At 41.6% G+C, this 16,653-nt stretch overlaps 1 protein-coding gene across 2 annotated transcripts in view; it reads left to right on the top strand.

Annotated features, from left to right (window-relative positions):
• Positions 1 to 16,097, top strand: part of HK1 (hexokinase 1) — a 65,745-nt gene extending 49,648 nt beyond the window's left edge. For both annotated transcript variants that reach the window (XM_019507843.1, XM_019507842.1), the window contains 5 exons: positions 588 to 687; positions 4,918 to 5,101; positions 9,594 to 9,749; positions 12,456 to 12,689; positions 14,286 to 16,097. In XM_019507843.1, coding sequence (XP_019363388.1) covers positions 588 to 687; positions 4,918 to 5,101; positions 9,594 to 9,749; positions 12,456 to 12,689; positions 14,286 to 14,430 — 819 coding nt within the window. In that variant the 3' untranslated portion in view covers positions 14,431 to 16,097. The remainder of the gene's footprint in view (positions 1 to 587; positions 688 to 4,917; positions 5,102 to 9,593; positions 9,750 to 12,455; positions 12,690 to 14,285) is intronic.
• Positions 16,098 to 16,653: the final 556 nt, after the last annotated feature.

Below are 16,653 nucleotides of genomic sequence, written 5' to 3'. Positions count from 1 at the left end.
GCAGAGGGAGCAGGTTTCCCCCCTCCCTCAGGAATGCAGCCAGCTCAAGTTCCCTAAAGAGACAGGCTGAGGGTGTGGTCCCCTGTGTGCTGGGCCCATCCTAATTGAATGGTCACAGCACAGAGATTTAAATCGCAATGTCACAGGGCAGAGATTTTTGGGGAGAAACCAAGGTGGCTTTCTGCCACACAGCCCTTATCCAAATGTGTGTGGTAGGGTGAGGAAAGCATGCTTTGCTTGGCCCTGCAAGTGAAGGGAACATAGCTTGGCTCCAACCAGCTGCACAGGGATTGTGGTTTGGGGATTTGGCAGGGGGGAGGGAGGCCGTATGAATGGGCACCACTCTCCCCTACCAAATACCCTGACCTGTGGGGAGCCTCATGGGCCAGATGCGATGGCTCCACAGGCTAAATTTGGCCCACAGGCTGGAGGTTGAGCACCTCTGGTCTAAACTGTTTATGTGCATTTAAACTAAGTGCATTTTAGACAGATAGGTGGCTAATTCTTTTCAGCCTTGTAAGCACTGGCATGATATATTGCAAGCAAAGCAATATTTATTCTGAAAAATTACTGTTTTTTCTTTAAAGGAGTTTGACTTGGATGTTGTTGCAGTGGTCAATGATACAGTTGGCACTATGATGACTTGTGCTTATGAAGATCCAAACTGTGAGATTGGACTTATTGTGGGTATGTATTAGAGTTGTTTTATATTTGTATATTTTATATTGATTTCAGATATGTACCATCTTATAAACAAACGCATATAATGTTGAGTTAATGCAGTTAGGATGTGTAATTTGTGTTTCATCTAATTCATATAGTTAACAAGCCTTGCTCATTTTTGTGGAGTTATTTCAAGTCTGACTAATTTTGTGTGATAAATAGGAATAATAATTTCAGGTGAGAAGTGTCAGTTGATTCAGTCAACAACTCTAAAAGTTAGATTTGAATATATGTTATTAATGGGAAAACATGCTTTTTCCCCCCCTTTACTGTTTTTTCAATTTTATGTTAATGCAGAAAGCAAAGGTGAAATAGTGGTAGATGAATAGATGGCCCCCGTTGGACAATTCTTATAAGCTAAGAATAAAAATCAGTAAATGTTTGTTTTTTCTTACCTTATTCATTAATATGATTTTAGTTCTCTGTTTAATATTAAAAACCTGAGAAATCTAAACAGGTCCTAGCTATATTAGCTCAAAATTATTCTTTTTCTCAGAATGAATGAAACTGGGTACACACAATTATCAGCTCTGTACTGTTTAGCTTATTTAATAACATGTATCCCTGATACACTACTGGGATGGCCTGCCACTTGCTTGGTTTATGTGGTCTGCCAAGAATAAACTTGTTAAACAAAGTATACCAGTTTCCAGGAGGTACATATTATGCAGCTTGAGTAAATAACGTTCAGCACACTGTGCCTCTCATGCAAGCAGTACAACAGCTGAAATAGTTCCACAGGAGATGCTAGCAGTGCCAGTAGGACTAAGAAATGCTACCTTAGGGTTGTAAGTGGAGGTATGCAAAGTCCAAAAGCACTTTATTTGCACCTGCACCTTGGATATATAGAAGGCCAGATGTCAAAAAGATTTTCCCAGATAGAGGGAAATGGCAGTTGCAAGCCTACACATAATTTTTTTTTTAAATTGCAAAACTGAATCTCATTGTAATGAAAATTTATGTTAAAATTCCAGATATTTTACACTCGGGATTTGGCAAAAAAATCAAAAATTAGTTTGGGTTCCACAGTCTGAGTGCAAAGTTGTATCTAAGCTCCAAACCATGATCTAGGTTGGAGGACAAGATTGCCAGGAGAAAGGGGTAGCATGTCCTTGGAGTGTTAAAAGTCTGTTTGACTGTCATTTGTGATCTTGCCAGATACAGTCTGGCTACAAAGTGTTGCAGTGCACAGAATTTCCAAGTAGTTGGGGGCCCTATTGCAAGTGTGGCCCTTTTAACCTGGGACAAAGCTGTTTTTTTGAAAAACTTGAATTTTAATTAATTTAAGTAATGATGGGGCTCATAGACTTGTGATAGGCTTTCCTTGGGCCTAAACTGCTGCCATAGAAGGGCCAAGATAATACAAAGTTTATTCAATCATCTGAAACAGATCCTGTTTTTGAGACCCATTAAGGTTCTAAAGTTGTATTGTATCTTTAGGGCAGAATTAGTGTGACCTAGTGGGTAAAGTGCTGGGCTGGATCTTGGCCTGCTTCTGTCATTGGCCTGCTGGGAGACAATGGGCAGATCAATTTTTTGCATCTCAGGGTAGGTCTGTTGCTGTGACTGCAGTGGCTTTAAATATTGGGTATCAGTACTGATACTAGTAGCAGTCCAGCTATGGCACCACAGGCTATACAAGCTGCTGTAGAAGTTGGGTAGATGCATGGGCAGACATCCTGCTCTAAGTTCCTTGCTGCCACTCTCCTATTCTGACTCTCCTATTCTTCACACTGACTATTCCTATACCCAAGCTAGCTCAGATACACTACTCTGCCCTACACTACATGACATTGCAGTTTCATTAGCGACAACACTATAGACTTACTCTGTTTGCCTGTTTGTAAAACTGAGCAAATGATACTGGCCTCTTTTGTAAAGATCTGATGTGTTGTTGAAGAGAATCATATATGTTATATATTATGGTTGTTAATGTTGTTAATATTTTGACTTAATCAAATTGTATTTGGATTATAAAGGTTTTTTCCCTGTCCAGACTCTTGGCCATCTTGATGGTTGCATGTGGTGAAGGATAGATAGAGCTGTAGGTCAGTAGTTTATTGTTGGCACTTGAGTCCATACCCTTTTGATTACTTCACGCAGTGACTGCATGCAGCTGTCGCATGGAATGGGTGATCCTGATGGGACTTCATAAATGAGGGGTTGAATAGTGGAGATGCAGTTTCCCCATTCTACTTATGTCTCCAGGAAGAACTTGGGCAAAATTAGTGCACTGAGCTGGACCTCTGCCTCCTATCTCAGGACTTCTGCATTCTATGGTCTGCTGCAGATGTGTCAATAACTTGGTCCATGGAGCTGTTTCACCCAGCCCATGGGGCTCCTAGTGGGCCATGGTGAGCGGGAACAGCACATAATTCAGGGTTGTGGTGAGCGGGAACACTTGCTGCTGAATTCTTAAGTATGAAGCCCTGGTGGAGATGCATGGCAGCAGGGTGGGAGCAAGCAACAGCTGCAGGAACTCCTGTGCTGCCACCACCGTTCACTTCATTGCTGCTGCTGGGTCCATATCCAGTCCATGAGGAGTCCTGCAGCCTGGCTGTGGGTGTGGGGGGCTGGTCCAGTTTGATACCTTCTTGTCTACTCTGTTGAGCTCTACAGAAGTTCCAGCAGATTAGATTTAAATGGATGCCCACTATCCATTAACAGTAGGAAACTGTCCAGCTGTGCTACTAAATCTGTTTCCATTGCTTGTCTTGGCCTGAGTTCAGATTGTACTAGATCTAAAATACTATCTTCAGGTGATTACAGACTTACAGTTGGCTTCTACCTAGCTTCTCTGGGAGCTTCCTCAGGAATGCAGGATGTGATTATTGGCTGGTAGGGGGCTAGAATTGCTATGCAAGGGTTTGGGCAGACTGTTAACATAATGTGATTTACTGGTTCCATCTGTGTTCTGTATTCATACACCCCCTTTAGCCCCTTAGAATGGTTTTTCAGTCCAAGTCATTTTGTACTGAACAGTAAAATGGACTTTAAAATGTTTAAAATAAAACTACAGAAGTATGAAAAATGGCCAAGTATCCGATTTCATTGGTGTAAATCCTTACATATGGCTTGTGTGCTGAACCTTCTTTTCTAGTATAGTGGAACTTCCTTGTTCTCAGGTCATTACTGTACAAATTTTAGTAGTTCTCTGAAAACACTGTGGCCTGTTCCTACTGCTCAGAAGAGAGGAAGAAATGCATTTAGGCCTTCTCATTATCTTTACAGAGTATAAAAAGGAGATTGATTAGTGCATGTGGTAAAGTATTATAGTAAATAAAAATAAACTGTACTTGCTAAAAGAGCACTAAAGCTTATATCATGGTGCAATGACATTGACTTTTATTGAGTGTTTTTTAATTTTTGCTTTCTAATACTTAATGTCATAATCTGTAATAGTTTCAGGTATTAGGGTGAACTAGTGAGAGTTCTGCACAAATTAATATAACTGAGATTTGCAGTTGCATATGTGGATTCCAGAATTAAAAATGGAAAGACATACTTTGCGTTTTAATACTGACACAACTTCTCAGTTTTCCTTTTGGTGCAGATCTGATTTTGTTTCAAAAGAAAGCTAATGAGGTTTGCAGTTACAAGGTACTTTTTATGGGTGGGGATCTCTGAAAAGTGGAACTGTGTGTGAATAGGGGAGCTACCCATCTTGTATGTGGCAAGAATTTGTTGCATGTGCTTTTTGGAAGTACCTTCTTCCTTTCTTTTCTTTTTTACAGTTCTTCTTCCAAAATATTCAATAATCAATAGAAAAGAAAGGATGATTGATAAATTACAAGAATGCAGTGAGGCTAAAAGTGGGAGAACACACTTCAAGTTTTTGTCTTATTGTATGCGAGTGTTTAGATGCTGTGCTGCTTCCATTGTTTGGAAAAAAATAATCACAGACACAGTCTCTCAGTTGGGCTTGAAAAGCCCATGGTCCATCCTTTGGCAAGTCCCTAGTGTGTGCTGTACCATGCCTCCTTTTGACATTATCCTCTGCAGTTCCTCCAGGCACTGCATGGGGAACATCCCCCACTCCTTGTTTTGCTAGGAAGAGTAGAAAATAGCTCCATCCATTTACAAATGTTGAAAAGATATCGTTACATTATGAAATGAGTTTGTTTCATATTAAATGCAGGTAAAAAGCTCTAAAACTTGTTCTCTGGCATTTAAAAAACAATTTATTCACTTCAGGAACTGGCAGCAATGCATGTTACATGGAGGAAATGAGGAATATAGAGATGGTGGAGGGAGATCAAGGAAGAATGTGTGTGAACATGGAATGGGGTGCATTTGGAGACAACGGATGCCTGGATGACATCAGGACAATTTATGACAAAGCTGTTGATGATTATTCATTAAATGCTGGAAAACAAAGGTATTTTATATTGAGCTACTGCAGAAAATATGCACAGGTTTATGGGATAGTGTTGGGCTAAGAATAAATTATCTTGGCCAAGTTGTTCTTTTAAGGCAGTGTAATTTAAGCTTTTCTTTATTAAGAGAAGGATGAATTAAAAGGGCCTTAGGGCATGTCTTCTGCATCACAGTGGATGGGTGCCCCAACCCAGATGGGCTCTCAGCAAACCCTGTCTACCTGTTCACATAGGTATACTTTAAACCTGGGACCATTGGCAAAGCCACTCCAGGATCCTTCTCTCAGGCACTTGCTCTCAAGCATTCTGGACATTGAGGTCTTGGGACTGGCTACAGAGAGGTGGCCTGGAGTGCTTCACTGATTAATTTCTGGTTTTGGAGCATGCCTGTGGGAGTATGAGGGTGGCTGGGACATGTGCATCAGTGGCTCAGCCAGTGCAGGTCTCCAATGCAGTGTCTTCACTTTCTTCTTGGACAGTCCATGTTTGTGGTTCCCAGGTGGGTGACCTTTTCCTTCCATCCTTGGGTAAAGTGGTTGTGACCTTTTTTCTCTAGTATGATCTCTGCTTTGGTCATCCATGTGTTTGTCACCTTCAGGCAATGCACTTTGCTTGGGAGTGGCTGCCTTTTTAAAGACCACCTGAAAATGCAGCTGCTGGCTTTGGCAATGAGGTTAGAAGCGTAGAACATATGTTCAGAACTCTGCACTGGTCTCTTACTTGCTACCAATTTAAATGTATCAGGGTTTTAGTGACAACTTCTGGAGCCCTGCTAAGGTGCCTTTAATTAGTTGAGATTTATTTTTGTTTTGGGCAATTTGCTAGATGTTATGCTTTCAAAATTGTGTATAGAAATACTTTGATTCCATGACTATGAGTGTAATAAACAGGTTTGTGTAACATAAATAGACTATGTATAAAGATGTTTAGAGTGCGAGACATCAGAGGGACTACGTGAAAACTTCTAAAATGTGAAGGCACAGATTGGAGCCCCTCCCATATGGAGAAACTTTGCTGTGATGGTGGAATAAACTGCCATCCTAAGTAATGGAAATTGCAACCAGAAGCATATTATATAAAAGAGAAGATGGGCACTTCAGGAAAAGGACATTTATAGGGTACAAACATGCTACAGTTCACAGACTTAAATGGATTCTATGGCCAGCTTCCAATGTGAAATGTTACTTTGTACTCAGATTGTATTGGGGGGCCAGCAGAACCTCAATTTAGTTTCATTAAAAATCACTAATGACAGTGCATCACAAAATGTACTTCTTAATTAATTAAAACTAGCATGTTTTTAATTTATTTCGGATTGTATAAGAGGAAATGTGCATTTAGAAAAGTGCATGGTCTCCAAATGGAGTGGCTCATGAGTAAAAATGATGTTGCAAATAAAGAGGTGTGTGGGTGAACCTCAGCTTTTTAAGGAGTCTTAGTTATGAGACCTAAACTTGACATTTTTTTTCTTTTATAATATTGATGAGAGGTTGAGAATTGACGGCTAGCTTTTGTGCACCAAATACAGGTTTGCAGAAGAATAAAGTGTGAATGAACAAAATTCAAAGACATTGATAATTGTCTGGTAGCTGAAATGGTTGAAAGAGATCACGTTAACAGCTTGGTAATAGTCAAGAGAATTATCAGGAATTTTAATGCTCAACTCTGGGTGCCAAACTGACATCCAGTTTGAGGAGCTGGACAAGGAGAGATTGGGAAACACAAACTTCAGTAATATCACTACTGCACTGTTTGTACACATGTAACACCTTGCATTTGAGTAGCTCAGATTGAATTGCACACAATTAAGTGAGGATATTGTAGAAGCCCAGAGTTGGAAGAGTTCTCAAGTATCATCTAGTGTAGCTTATATTATCACAGACAGATATCAGTCCAACCTTTTCTTGAAAATTTCCAGCACAGGAGATTCTGTGACTTCCCTGAGCAGCTTGTTCCATTATTCTACTGAGATTTTGTTTAGATCTGTTTTGCTGCAGCTTAAACCCATTTTTTCTGTCCTACAATCATTCTCCTTTATGGAAGCCTTTCAGATATTTGAAAAATGCTATTATGGTCCCCCTTAATCTCCTTTTTGCCAAATGAAACTTAACTAGTTTTTTCAACCTTTTCTCTGTATGGCTACATTCCAAATCCTTTATCATCTTTGTTGCTCACCTCCTGGATCCTCTCCAGTTTCTCCACATCCTTCTTTAATTGTGCAGCCCATGACTGCACACAGTACATTGGCTGTGGCTTAACCAGGACTGAGTAATGGTACCATCTTCTGTGTCTTATATACTATACTCCTGGTAAAGCAACCTAAAATCAGATTTACTTTTTGGGCAGTTGCATCAACTTGTTGACTTTGTGTGTGCCTGTGAACTCCCAAAGTTCAGATCCTTTATTGTCTAGCATCTCCTTTCCCATTCAGTATAATGATGTAATGTTGTGCGGGGCGGGGAGGTGAGCCCAGGGTGCCAAATTAGTAGGGGAACTGGAATTGTGCCCACAACCCTGTGGAGTCTGTGCTCTAGCAGGAGAAGCAGCCCCGCAGCATTGCTTTTGGAGTAGCCTCCAAATGCATGGACACAATGCTACTTCTGTAGTAGCAACGGCTAGGGCAGGCAGACCATGCAGCAGTAGGGGATGGTTTTGGAGTTACTAGCATAGGTAAGACTCTTGTTCCTCTTATCTCCCACTCCTCTGGAATCCCTGTCTCTTCCAGCTCTCAGGGACACCTTCCCACAGGGTGCAAACCTTGCTTGTTATGCCTCTGATTCAATATTTGTGCTTTTGGCTTTTCTTTAGAAGTAGCACCTTTGTTGGATTTCATTTTGTTTTTTACTGACCAGTTCTTTTACCTCCTGAAGATCCTTTTGAATTAGAATTCTATCCTCCTGAGAGTTTGAAGACTTGATCCAGATGTTCTCTGTTCCTGCATCCAAAGTGTTAAAGAATTGTTAGGCAACACTAGATCCAGAACAGACCCCTTTGGAACCTACCTTGAAACTTGCAGTTCTGATGCTGATCCATTTTATAGTTGTTACTCCCTGCTTGTGGTTATTTAGCCAATTATGCATCTACCTAACAGTAGATGCAGTTTACTTATAAGAAAGCCAGGAGGGACTGTATCAAAAGCCTTACTAAAGTCCAAGTATATTGTGTCCTCCCTCCACCAAATCTGTTATCTTATCAAAGTAGGAAATCAAATTGCTTTGTCATGATTTGGTTCTTAAAAATCATGTAGTAATCACCCCTTTCCTTCTCCAGATTGTGTTTACAAATTGACTTTTTACATCTGCTCCAGTAACTTCTCAGGTATTGAAATCAGTCTACAATCCCCTGTGCCTGCCTTTTCCCCTTTTTTAAAGATGAGCAGTATGTTAGCCTGTCCTCAGTCCACAGTGACCTCACGTATCATCTATCATTTTGTAAATGTTATTGCCACTGACTCTAAGATTTCTTCAGCTGGTTCTTTCAGCAGCCTGAGCTGAATTTCACCAGACCCTGACCTAGCTGCATGTATGCCCAATTTAAGAGGATCAATTGATACCAAAAGAGTCACAGATTTGGCTTTTCCTTTTCAAGGTCTGTCAGAATTGTTCATTACAAACAACACGAATATTAGTAGAGGATATGGGTACAATGGAACAGATTGTGGCCTCCTTAGTCTTCACTTAGAGACATGCCCATGAGAAACTTCAGGTCCTAGCATACAATGCTGGGCTCAGGATGGATTTTTTGTATGCATTTAGTCTGTATTTCCTTCACAGCTGGACACATGGAAAAGATTGAGTACAACTAAGGCATTGAAATCAGTTGTTCAGTGATGCGTTGTAACAGCTTGACCCTGTTTCCTAACTAATTCACCCCAAACCCACTGAGTAATGGCCGAGAGTCTTCCTGTAAACATAGCTCTTACTCTTGCTCATGCACTTTTCAGGGAGTTAAGCAATACTTTGTTTCTTGTGTACATCTATGGAAACAGAGCTCCATTTGTTGACACTGCATGGTGTCCATATTACTTGCCAGTATTTAAGACAACTCTATTTAATGTTCTAAAACTCCAGTTAAACTTCTAAAAGAGTTAGCAAGCTCAGTACTACGGAAGTAAGTCTTTCCATGATTTGCATAAATTCCAAAGGCCTGACCTAGAGAGGCTTAGAGAGTATAGTCCTCCTGTATCACAGTGCAGCTCTTCTTTCCAGAGACCTTCAGTTACTTTGGACAACAACCATCCATGGATGGATGCATAGTATGGTGAAGGAGGACTAGATACTTGTAGATGAATATTCATGTTACACAGTGCATCAGACTGATAGGTGGCTATTAAATATTCTAGTGATTTTTTTTTTCTTTTAATGCTTAGCTCAAGAAGGGGACTTAGAATAAACATAATAGTATGGGTTTGATTAAACTAGGTTTCGTGTGTATGGTGTATATGTATATAAAATTATCCATTCTTCTGAATTGTAACATTGTCTTTAATTCCAGGTATGAGAAAATGATTAGTGGAATGTACCTTGGAGAGATTGTTCGCAATATTTTGATTGATTTCACTAAAAGGGGATTCTTGTTTAGAGGTCAAATTTCAGAGACACTGAAGACCAGAAGTATCTTTGAAACTAAGTTCCTTTCACAGATTGAGAGGTAAGAGTGATAAAAGATATAGCTTTGCTTCAGTTGAAATAGTCCATGTCTCATTAATAGTGATGGTGAGGGGGAAGAAACATTTTAAAACCGTGGTCAGCAGTGTTTTTGCATGGTGGGCCAGCATGATCTTGGGTCCAAAGAGGGCTGGTACTAGCACCTGCCTGCTGCCACTTTTCCCTACTGCCTGGCTGCCTTATGATGTGGGTGAAGCCTCTAGCACCATGGGCTAGATTCAGTGGCTCCATGGGCTGTCGGTTGCTGACCTGTGTTGGAACATTGTTTCTTATCCTGTTTGCTTCTCAGTGGACAGTGTCTATATTGTGAGTTTCATAAAGAATTATGAATATTGGCAAATTTTGTTTTTTCTAGAATTAAACTTCAGTAGATCATACCATTTGTGCCTTACTTGCATACATCTGAGCAAATGTTCAGCAGTCATTTGTTATTGAATCGCATGTTAATTTGTAAGCTGTAAAGCATCACTCCTTCAAATGTTTATGTATCTGCTTAAACTTAAGCAAGCCAGTATACTCCTTGAATTCCGTGGCCTATAACGTATGAGTAAAGTTAGATATATGTGATTGTTTGCAGGATTGGGGCTTACCTGACAAGCTCTAAGGTGTTGTTTTTTGTTTTTTGTTTTTAATTAGAGGTGCACAAATACATCAGTCTGATATCGGATTGGTACCGATATAAAGAAAATTGTCCGTATTGGATATTGGCCTGATGGGGCTGATAATTTGGCTGATAAATGCTTGCGCTATGTGCAGCTGCAGCGCAGCACTCAGGCAGCAGGGAACACAGCCAGCAGCATGGAGAGCTGCTTTCAGCAGCTAAGTCTGGTGTGGTGGAAGGGGTATGGGGGAGGCAGATCAACACCCCCACAGTGAAAAAGGGGGCAGGGGCAGGCGATGCCTAGGCGGGAGAGGGTCAGAGCCATAGCTTGTGAGGGTGGAGAGGCGGCTCCCACTGCTACTTGGGTGCTAGGAGGGCACAGGGGGGCATGTGCTCCTTGGTTCTACTTGGGGTGGGGCAGGCTTTAGACAGGGCTTTGCGGGGCTCTCCTTGGAGGGGGTCTGAGTTTGGACCCCCCCCCAAGTGACGGATCCAGAAGTATGAGAAGTGGACTGATCAGCCGCAGGGGGACCCCGGGTGCACCCCACCCCCGGACCCAGGAGGCACCAGTAGCTGAGCTGGGGGGCAGAAGATCCTCCGCATGCTTCACAGAGGACCCGGAAGTGGACCAGAAGTATTTCTAGTTCACTTTTGGGTCTGCTGCCGAGCATGCAGGGAAGCCCCCTTGCGCTCCTGTGGGATGCTCTATCCACCCCACCACCATCTCAGTGTTCACAAGCCTGGTACCTCGAGGTATGTAGAAAAAACATATAAAGCTGCGTCTATTGCCGAATCTTTGAATCTCTCCGAATTGAGTTGGAGGCTTCCGATTTCAGTTTGAAGAGATTAATGGGTCTCCTGATTCGATTCAGATACTGAGATTCAGCCGCCAGATCTCCTCCGAATTGAATCATTGACTGAAGCTTCACAGAGCCTTACCGCCATGGTGGTGGAACTCTCCAAGAAGCTGGTGGAATTAAACCACCAAGAGATCTTTGTGGTTTAATTCTACCAGCTTCTTGGAGAGTTCATGGAGCAGTTGGTGCTTCATAGAAAAACACTGAAATTTTATAAAAATTTTTATGAAAAACTAGTTTCTTGCGAAAACCTTTAATAGCAAATTATAAGGAAAGGGAACTGAAAAAAATCCAGATTGTTGAATTGACAGCAAGCGTAAGCTGCTGCAGTATTGTTTTAGCATGTGTTGATTATTTCATTGCTCATTCTATCTCTGAAGCAGTCAATATAAAGGGTCAAGTTTCTTCCCCACCCCACCTAGCTGACTCACATCTATTGTCTCCCATTGCATCTGATCCTCACTGCCATGCATTTTGCGTTTTTACAGAACTGAATTTTGTGTATTGGCTTCTGTTCCATCTAGTACAGTGGTCACTAAGCAGTGGATCTTGATCCACTGATAGATCTCAGAGCCTCTTGGAGTTGATCCGAAGCTGGGGTGGGGGGCTGAGTGCCTGCATGCATGCCTGTGCCCCAGCCCAGCAGGTCAGCTCCATGGGGGAGGGAAGGGAAGGGGGCTAGATTGCAGCACTGTCTCACTGTGGAGGCCTCAGAGGCAGGAGCAGTGGTAAGTTGAGTGGGGCCCCGGCCAGGTGGGACTTACCTGCTGGGGGGGCACACCCCAAATACTTTTTTTCCCCTCTGCCTTGATCTGACCCCCCTCTTCCCCATAGACTTATCTGCTGGGCGGGGGGATCTAGGAGAACACAAACACTAGCAGATTCTCCCTATGCCTGAAAAAAGGTGTTTTGGGCCCAAAAGATTGTAAAGAACAATTTTTCCAACTATTTAATTGGTCTAATAAAAGATAACACATTTACCCAAAGAACCTTGTCTGCTGTGTTTGACATTTTTTCCTGTAGTTATTCGTACTAGACTGCAGCAAGAAATGAGGTCAAAAGTAGGAGTCACACACTTGAATGCTCACTTGATTATCTCAGTGAACTCTCACTGTGGTTGTGAGACTGATAAATACCATTCTGAAAACTACAAGTTAGTATAAAAAATACAATGTTGTTTGAAGTCTTTTTCAGGGATCTGATCAAACACCTTGTTCTTCTTTCTTTGCAGTGACAGGTTAGCTTTGCTTCAGGTACGAGCAATCCTTCAGCAGCTTGGTCTGAATAGTACCTGTGATGACAGTATAATTGTAAAGACAGTGTGTGGGGCAGTATCACGGAGAGCAGCTCAGTTGTGTGGAGCGGGAATGGCTGCTGTTGTAGATAAAATAAGGGAGAACAGAGGATTAGAACACCTGGAAATAACTGTTGGTGTAGATGGGACTCTGTATAAACTACATCCGCAGTAAGTATTTGTTTTTTTTCATAATTGTTTGCATTAAGCTATACGTTGCTGTAGGTTTCGTTTTCTTTGAAGCATCAGATACCAGTCTCTGTTTCAGTTAATAGCAAGTGGAAACAGCTCTAAAAACAATGACACAAGGAAAATTGAGAGAATATAATAGGAACAATGAAGTACAAATAGCTAGCAATAGTACTGCAAACCAAAGCAATAACATTTATTTGTCTGAGAACAGAAGTATAAGAGGGAAATGAGGCCATAACTTGGGCACCAAAGTAACACTTTCCTGGCTCCTGAATGGAAATGACAGAACTTTGCATCCAAGTTTTGATAATGTTTCTTTGGAGGAAGTTTGTGCGTAAGAGTGAGCAGGAATGTAACTTAAGGGGAGGCAACCAGGGTGCCACTCCCTAGCACCGACCCTGGGAGTGGGGTGGGGGTGGGGTAGGGAGAGGTGCAAACATAGCAGCTGCCATACTGCTGGTCTGGCTGCCACTACTGGCAGCCTGGCTGCTGCTGCTGCCCCATATGCTGCTGCAGATTGCTGAACTATTTGCTGTTGCTGTTAATTTAACGTTGTATTGCATAGTGTCTAAATTCCACTCGAGGACTGGAGCCCTGTCGTGCGTGTCTTTTGTACACAGATCTTAATGAAAAGATGGTCCTTGCTCCATGGATGGAGTCTTTAAGTAGTTATTTGATATTGGAGACATGCTGGGTGCCTGAAAGATTACAAGCATGGGTCCTGTGTAGGGGACAGGCTGAAAACAGAGTCCTGTAAATCTACTCTGTGTATTAGGAAAAGCATTTGGAGGTGATGGAGCTTAGTGTAGATTTCAGATTTCTAGAAGCTGAATTGTGTTAGAAAATGTTGTGATTTTGAGAGGCTGTTAGTGACCAGAAAGTTCAGTATATCTAGACTGTCTAAAACAGACATAATAGTAAAAGCCAGTGCATTCCCAACCTGTTGTTGTACACATGCTTAAGTTGGACAACAAGTAAAGTTAGGCTCTAGAACTGGACTGTTTTTAAAGATGCATAAATTTAGTCTCCTAGAATCCCCTTCCCATAATCCTGTTCTGTCATCAAAGAGGAGAGCGCCAGGGGTAGGAGGCAGAAGCAAGCTGCTCAGGTACCAAAGACAACTCTTCAGCAGTTGCAGGGATCAAGGAAGCTGTGCCATGTGCCTCCCAGAGTCTTTGAGAAGAAGAATCAGGCACCCTCAGAGCTCAATCTTGTATTAGTGGCGGTAGGAAGGAAAGAAAGAACAGGAACCAATGTCCTCCCTCTACCTCAGAAGTAGCAGGTTGTGGCAGCTATACTCCTTTTCTGCCCCCAAAGGGAGAAGCAGATGGGAAGCCAGGGGGGTGGGAGCAAGTTAGTTACCACTTTGGTTCCTTTGCTTATAATGAGTATCACCGTTACTTACATCTGCAAGCCACCTGCATCCCCCAGCATCATTCTTCATCTCTATGTGGGTTTAGCCAGCGTTCTGAATCTCGTTGGCCCAGAACAGTGCTCAGGGCAGATTCCTGTACAGATGTTGGGCCTACAGATGGTGCTGGGTTATGCTTACAGCCCCATTTCTTTCCTCCACAGCTTTTCAAAGATAATGCACCAAACAGTAAAGGATCTGGCTCCAAAGTGTGATGTGACATTCCTGCTTTCAGAAGACGGCAGTGGGAAAGGGGCAGCTCTCATTACTGCTGTGGGATGCCGACTTCGTGACGCTGAACAAAACTAAGCTCCACAACACTGGTCCCAATTCTGCCTTTTGAGCACTTTCTTATAAAGCAGTGACTCTGTAGTCTGAACTGGTTAAAGAAAAAAAACAAAAAAAAACCCCAAACCAGAATCTGCTGCTTTATTGAAAAATACAAGTAAACGACATACGTAGGATACAAAATAGTGTGTGTGCTGGTGATAATATCTCTCATCCCTGGCCTCCCAATCTGCATGTTTCTTTTTCATCTTGTTGGCACATTCCCCCATCTGTAGGTCACTAAAAATTGGTTTATAATTTATGCAGCTGTCAAAAATTATTGTTTAAAATTACAGTCAAATACTGTACACTGAGAACTGCTGTTACTCCATATGAAATGTATTCTCTTAGAGCAGATACCACCTCCATGTTAAATGCGTGCAAATGTGCTGAACATGAAACTAAGGTGTGTACGCTTATAGAAGTGGAAGTAACAATTCCCGCCTGCATTTCTGCCACCTGTTGTTCCATTTTAAATGACCATGGAAATCTTACAGTGTATCAGCACTGTGTGTTCACGTAACTCTATAGTAGGACTGATTTATTTGCCTCCTTGATCTGTGTTTGTCAGGTAAAAGTAAACAGCTTTGTCCCACAAATCTGGTCTCGCTGGTATTTCCCATTGCTTCTGTGAATAGTGTCGTGTTACCAAGTATAAAATGTTTTGTTTTAAATAAGAAAATCTTTACAAATAAAACCAAGTGATTGATTGGGGTAATCCAAATCTCTGGATGTGGGAAATCTGTAGATTTGTGGTCCTTATTCAGACTTTGCTGTATTCTTCAGTCCAGCGTTTCTTATAAAAATATTTTCTCTTCTCTCTTATTAATACAGCTGGTTTGCTGTTCCTGCTAGTTTGTTGACTTGGCAGCTGAACAGGCTGAACCAAATATCAGTCAAAAGTGTAAACTTCTGTTTCTCACTTTACTGTAATTAGCTTTAAAAAGTTTGCCTAATTAAATGCAATTAAAGAGCTACTCAAAACGTGAATACTCAGCAGATGATCCTAGGAAGATACCAGGGCCGAGCTTTTGTTTTGTCTTTTGAGGGCCCATTGTGCGTAAACCAAAAACCAAAAGCTGACCCAGCTATTCCAAGGACTCAAGGAACACTACCAATTATGTGTGCATTGTGTGTCATCTTCTGTGTCAAATTGATTATTCCATCATTATAATTGCATAGCTGGTATATTATTTAAAATGAGAAGCAGTTAAAACAGTCTGCTTGTAATAACTTTTGCAAGTCCCCCATTTTTTGATTTGCAGAAATTAAGAGAACCTTCTGCTGTTTTTAATTCCTCATTTTCTAGTAAAAATGGGGGCCTCTGCTTGCTCTGTCCTTTCTTTTTCCCTGCAGGAAATAGATTTTCAGGCTTCTTCTCCCCATCTCCACCTTGCCCCCAAGATTTGGATTGCCCTAGCTGTTGATAACATTTTAGTATGCATTATGGTGCACTGTGATTGAATGTTGTAAGGTAACATGTGAGTTACAAACAGTAATTGCAGCTTTAAGTTTGTGTCTACCTGAAAATTGCATGCCTATCTGGTTTTGCAAAGGTAGGAAGTCTTTTTAATTTGCACACTAGTAGCAAAGATACTAGTGTTAAGTGGTATTTGTGAAAATATTAAACCTTTTTTGATGTGTGTTAATTGGTGTCTAGTGATTCTTTCTGGAGGAGGTTCTGTTGGATGGTGGGTCAGCGCTTCGGAAGACTGCTGTTTTGTAAAAGCTAACGCCTTATCTCAATGGTATCAGTTTGTGTTTTTCCCAGGCTTATAATGCTTTACTCAGGAGGAGTCTGCCAGCATGACAAAGGCTTGGGCTACTGTACCAAAGCAGACCTGGGTGGATGGATGTACACTTGGTCAGATATGCAGCCATGCTATGATAGTTGCATCAGCAAATCTGTGTATGCACCTACTGAACCTGCAGCTTCCTTGTCTGGCATACTAGCTAGCATTTGCACATCTACCTATGTGGGGTAATTACACATGCCTCCACTGACATGCATATGTGATGCCCTCATTTGCATGTTGAATGTCCTTTTTCATGCACTAATGTGCTCTTGCAGGTCTACCATTTGTCACTGATTTGAAACTATGATTCATAATCTCTGCATAATTTTTTTAGCCTGCCAAGGCTCAGATGAACATCTCAAACGATGGCCTAAATAAAGTGAAAAGTTTTTTGTTCTGAGCAGAGGTT

Source organism: Gavialis gangeticus, unplaced genomic scaffold (genome assembly GCF_001723915.1).
Source record: "Gavialis gangeticus isolate Ggan-Ray unplaced genomic scaffold, GavGan_comp1, whole genome shotgun sequence".
Lineage (NCBI taxonomy): Eukaryota > Metazoa > Chordata > Crocodylia > Gavialidae > Gavialis > Gavialis gangeticus.
This window is presented reverse-complemented; position numbering and strand designations above follow the sequence as displayed.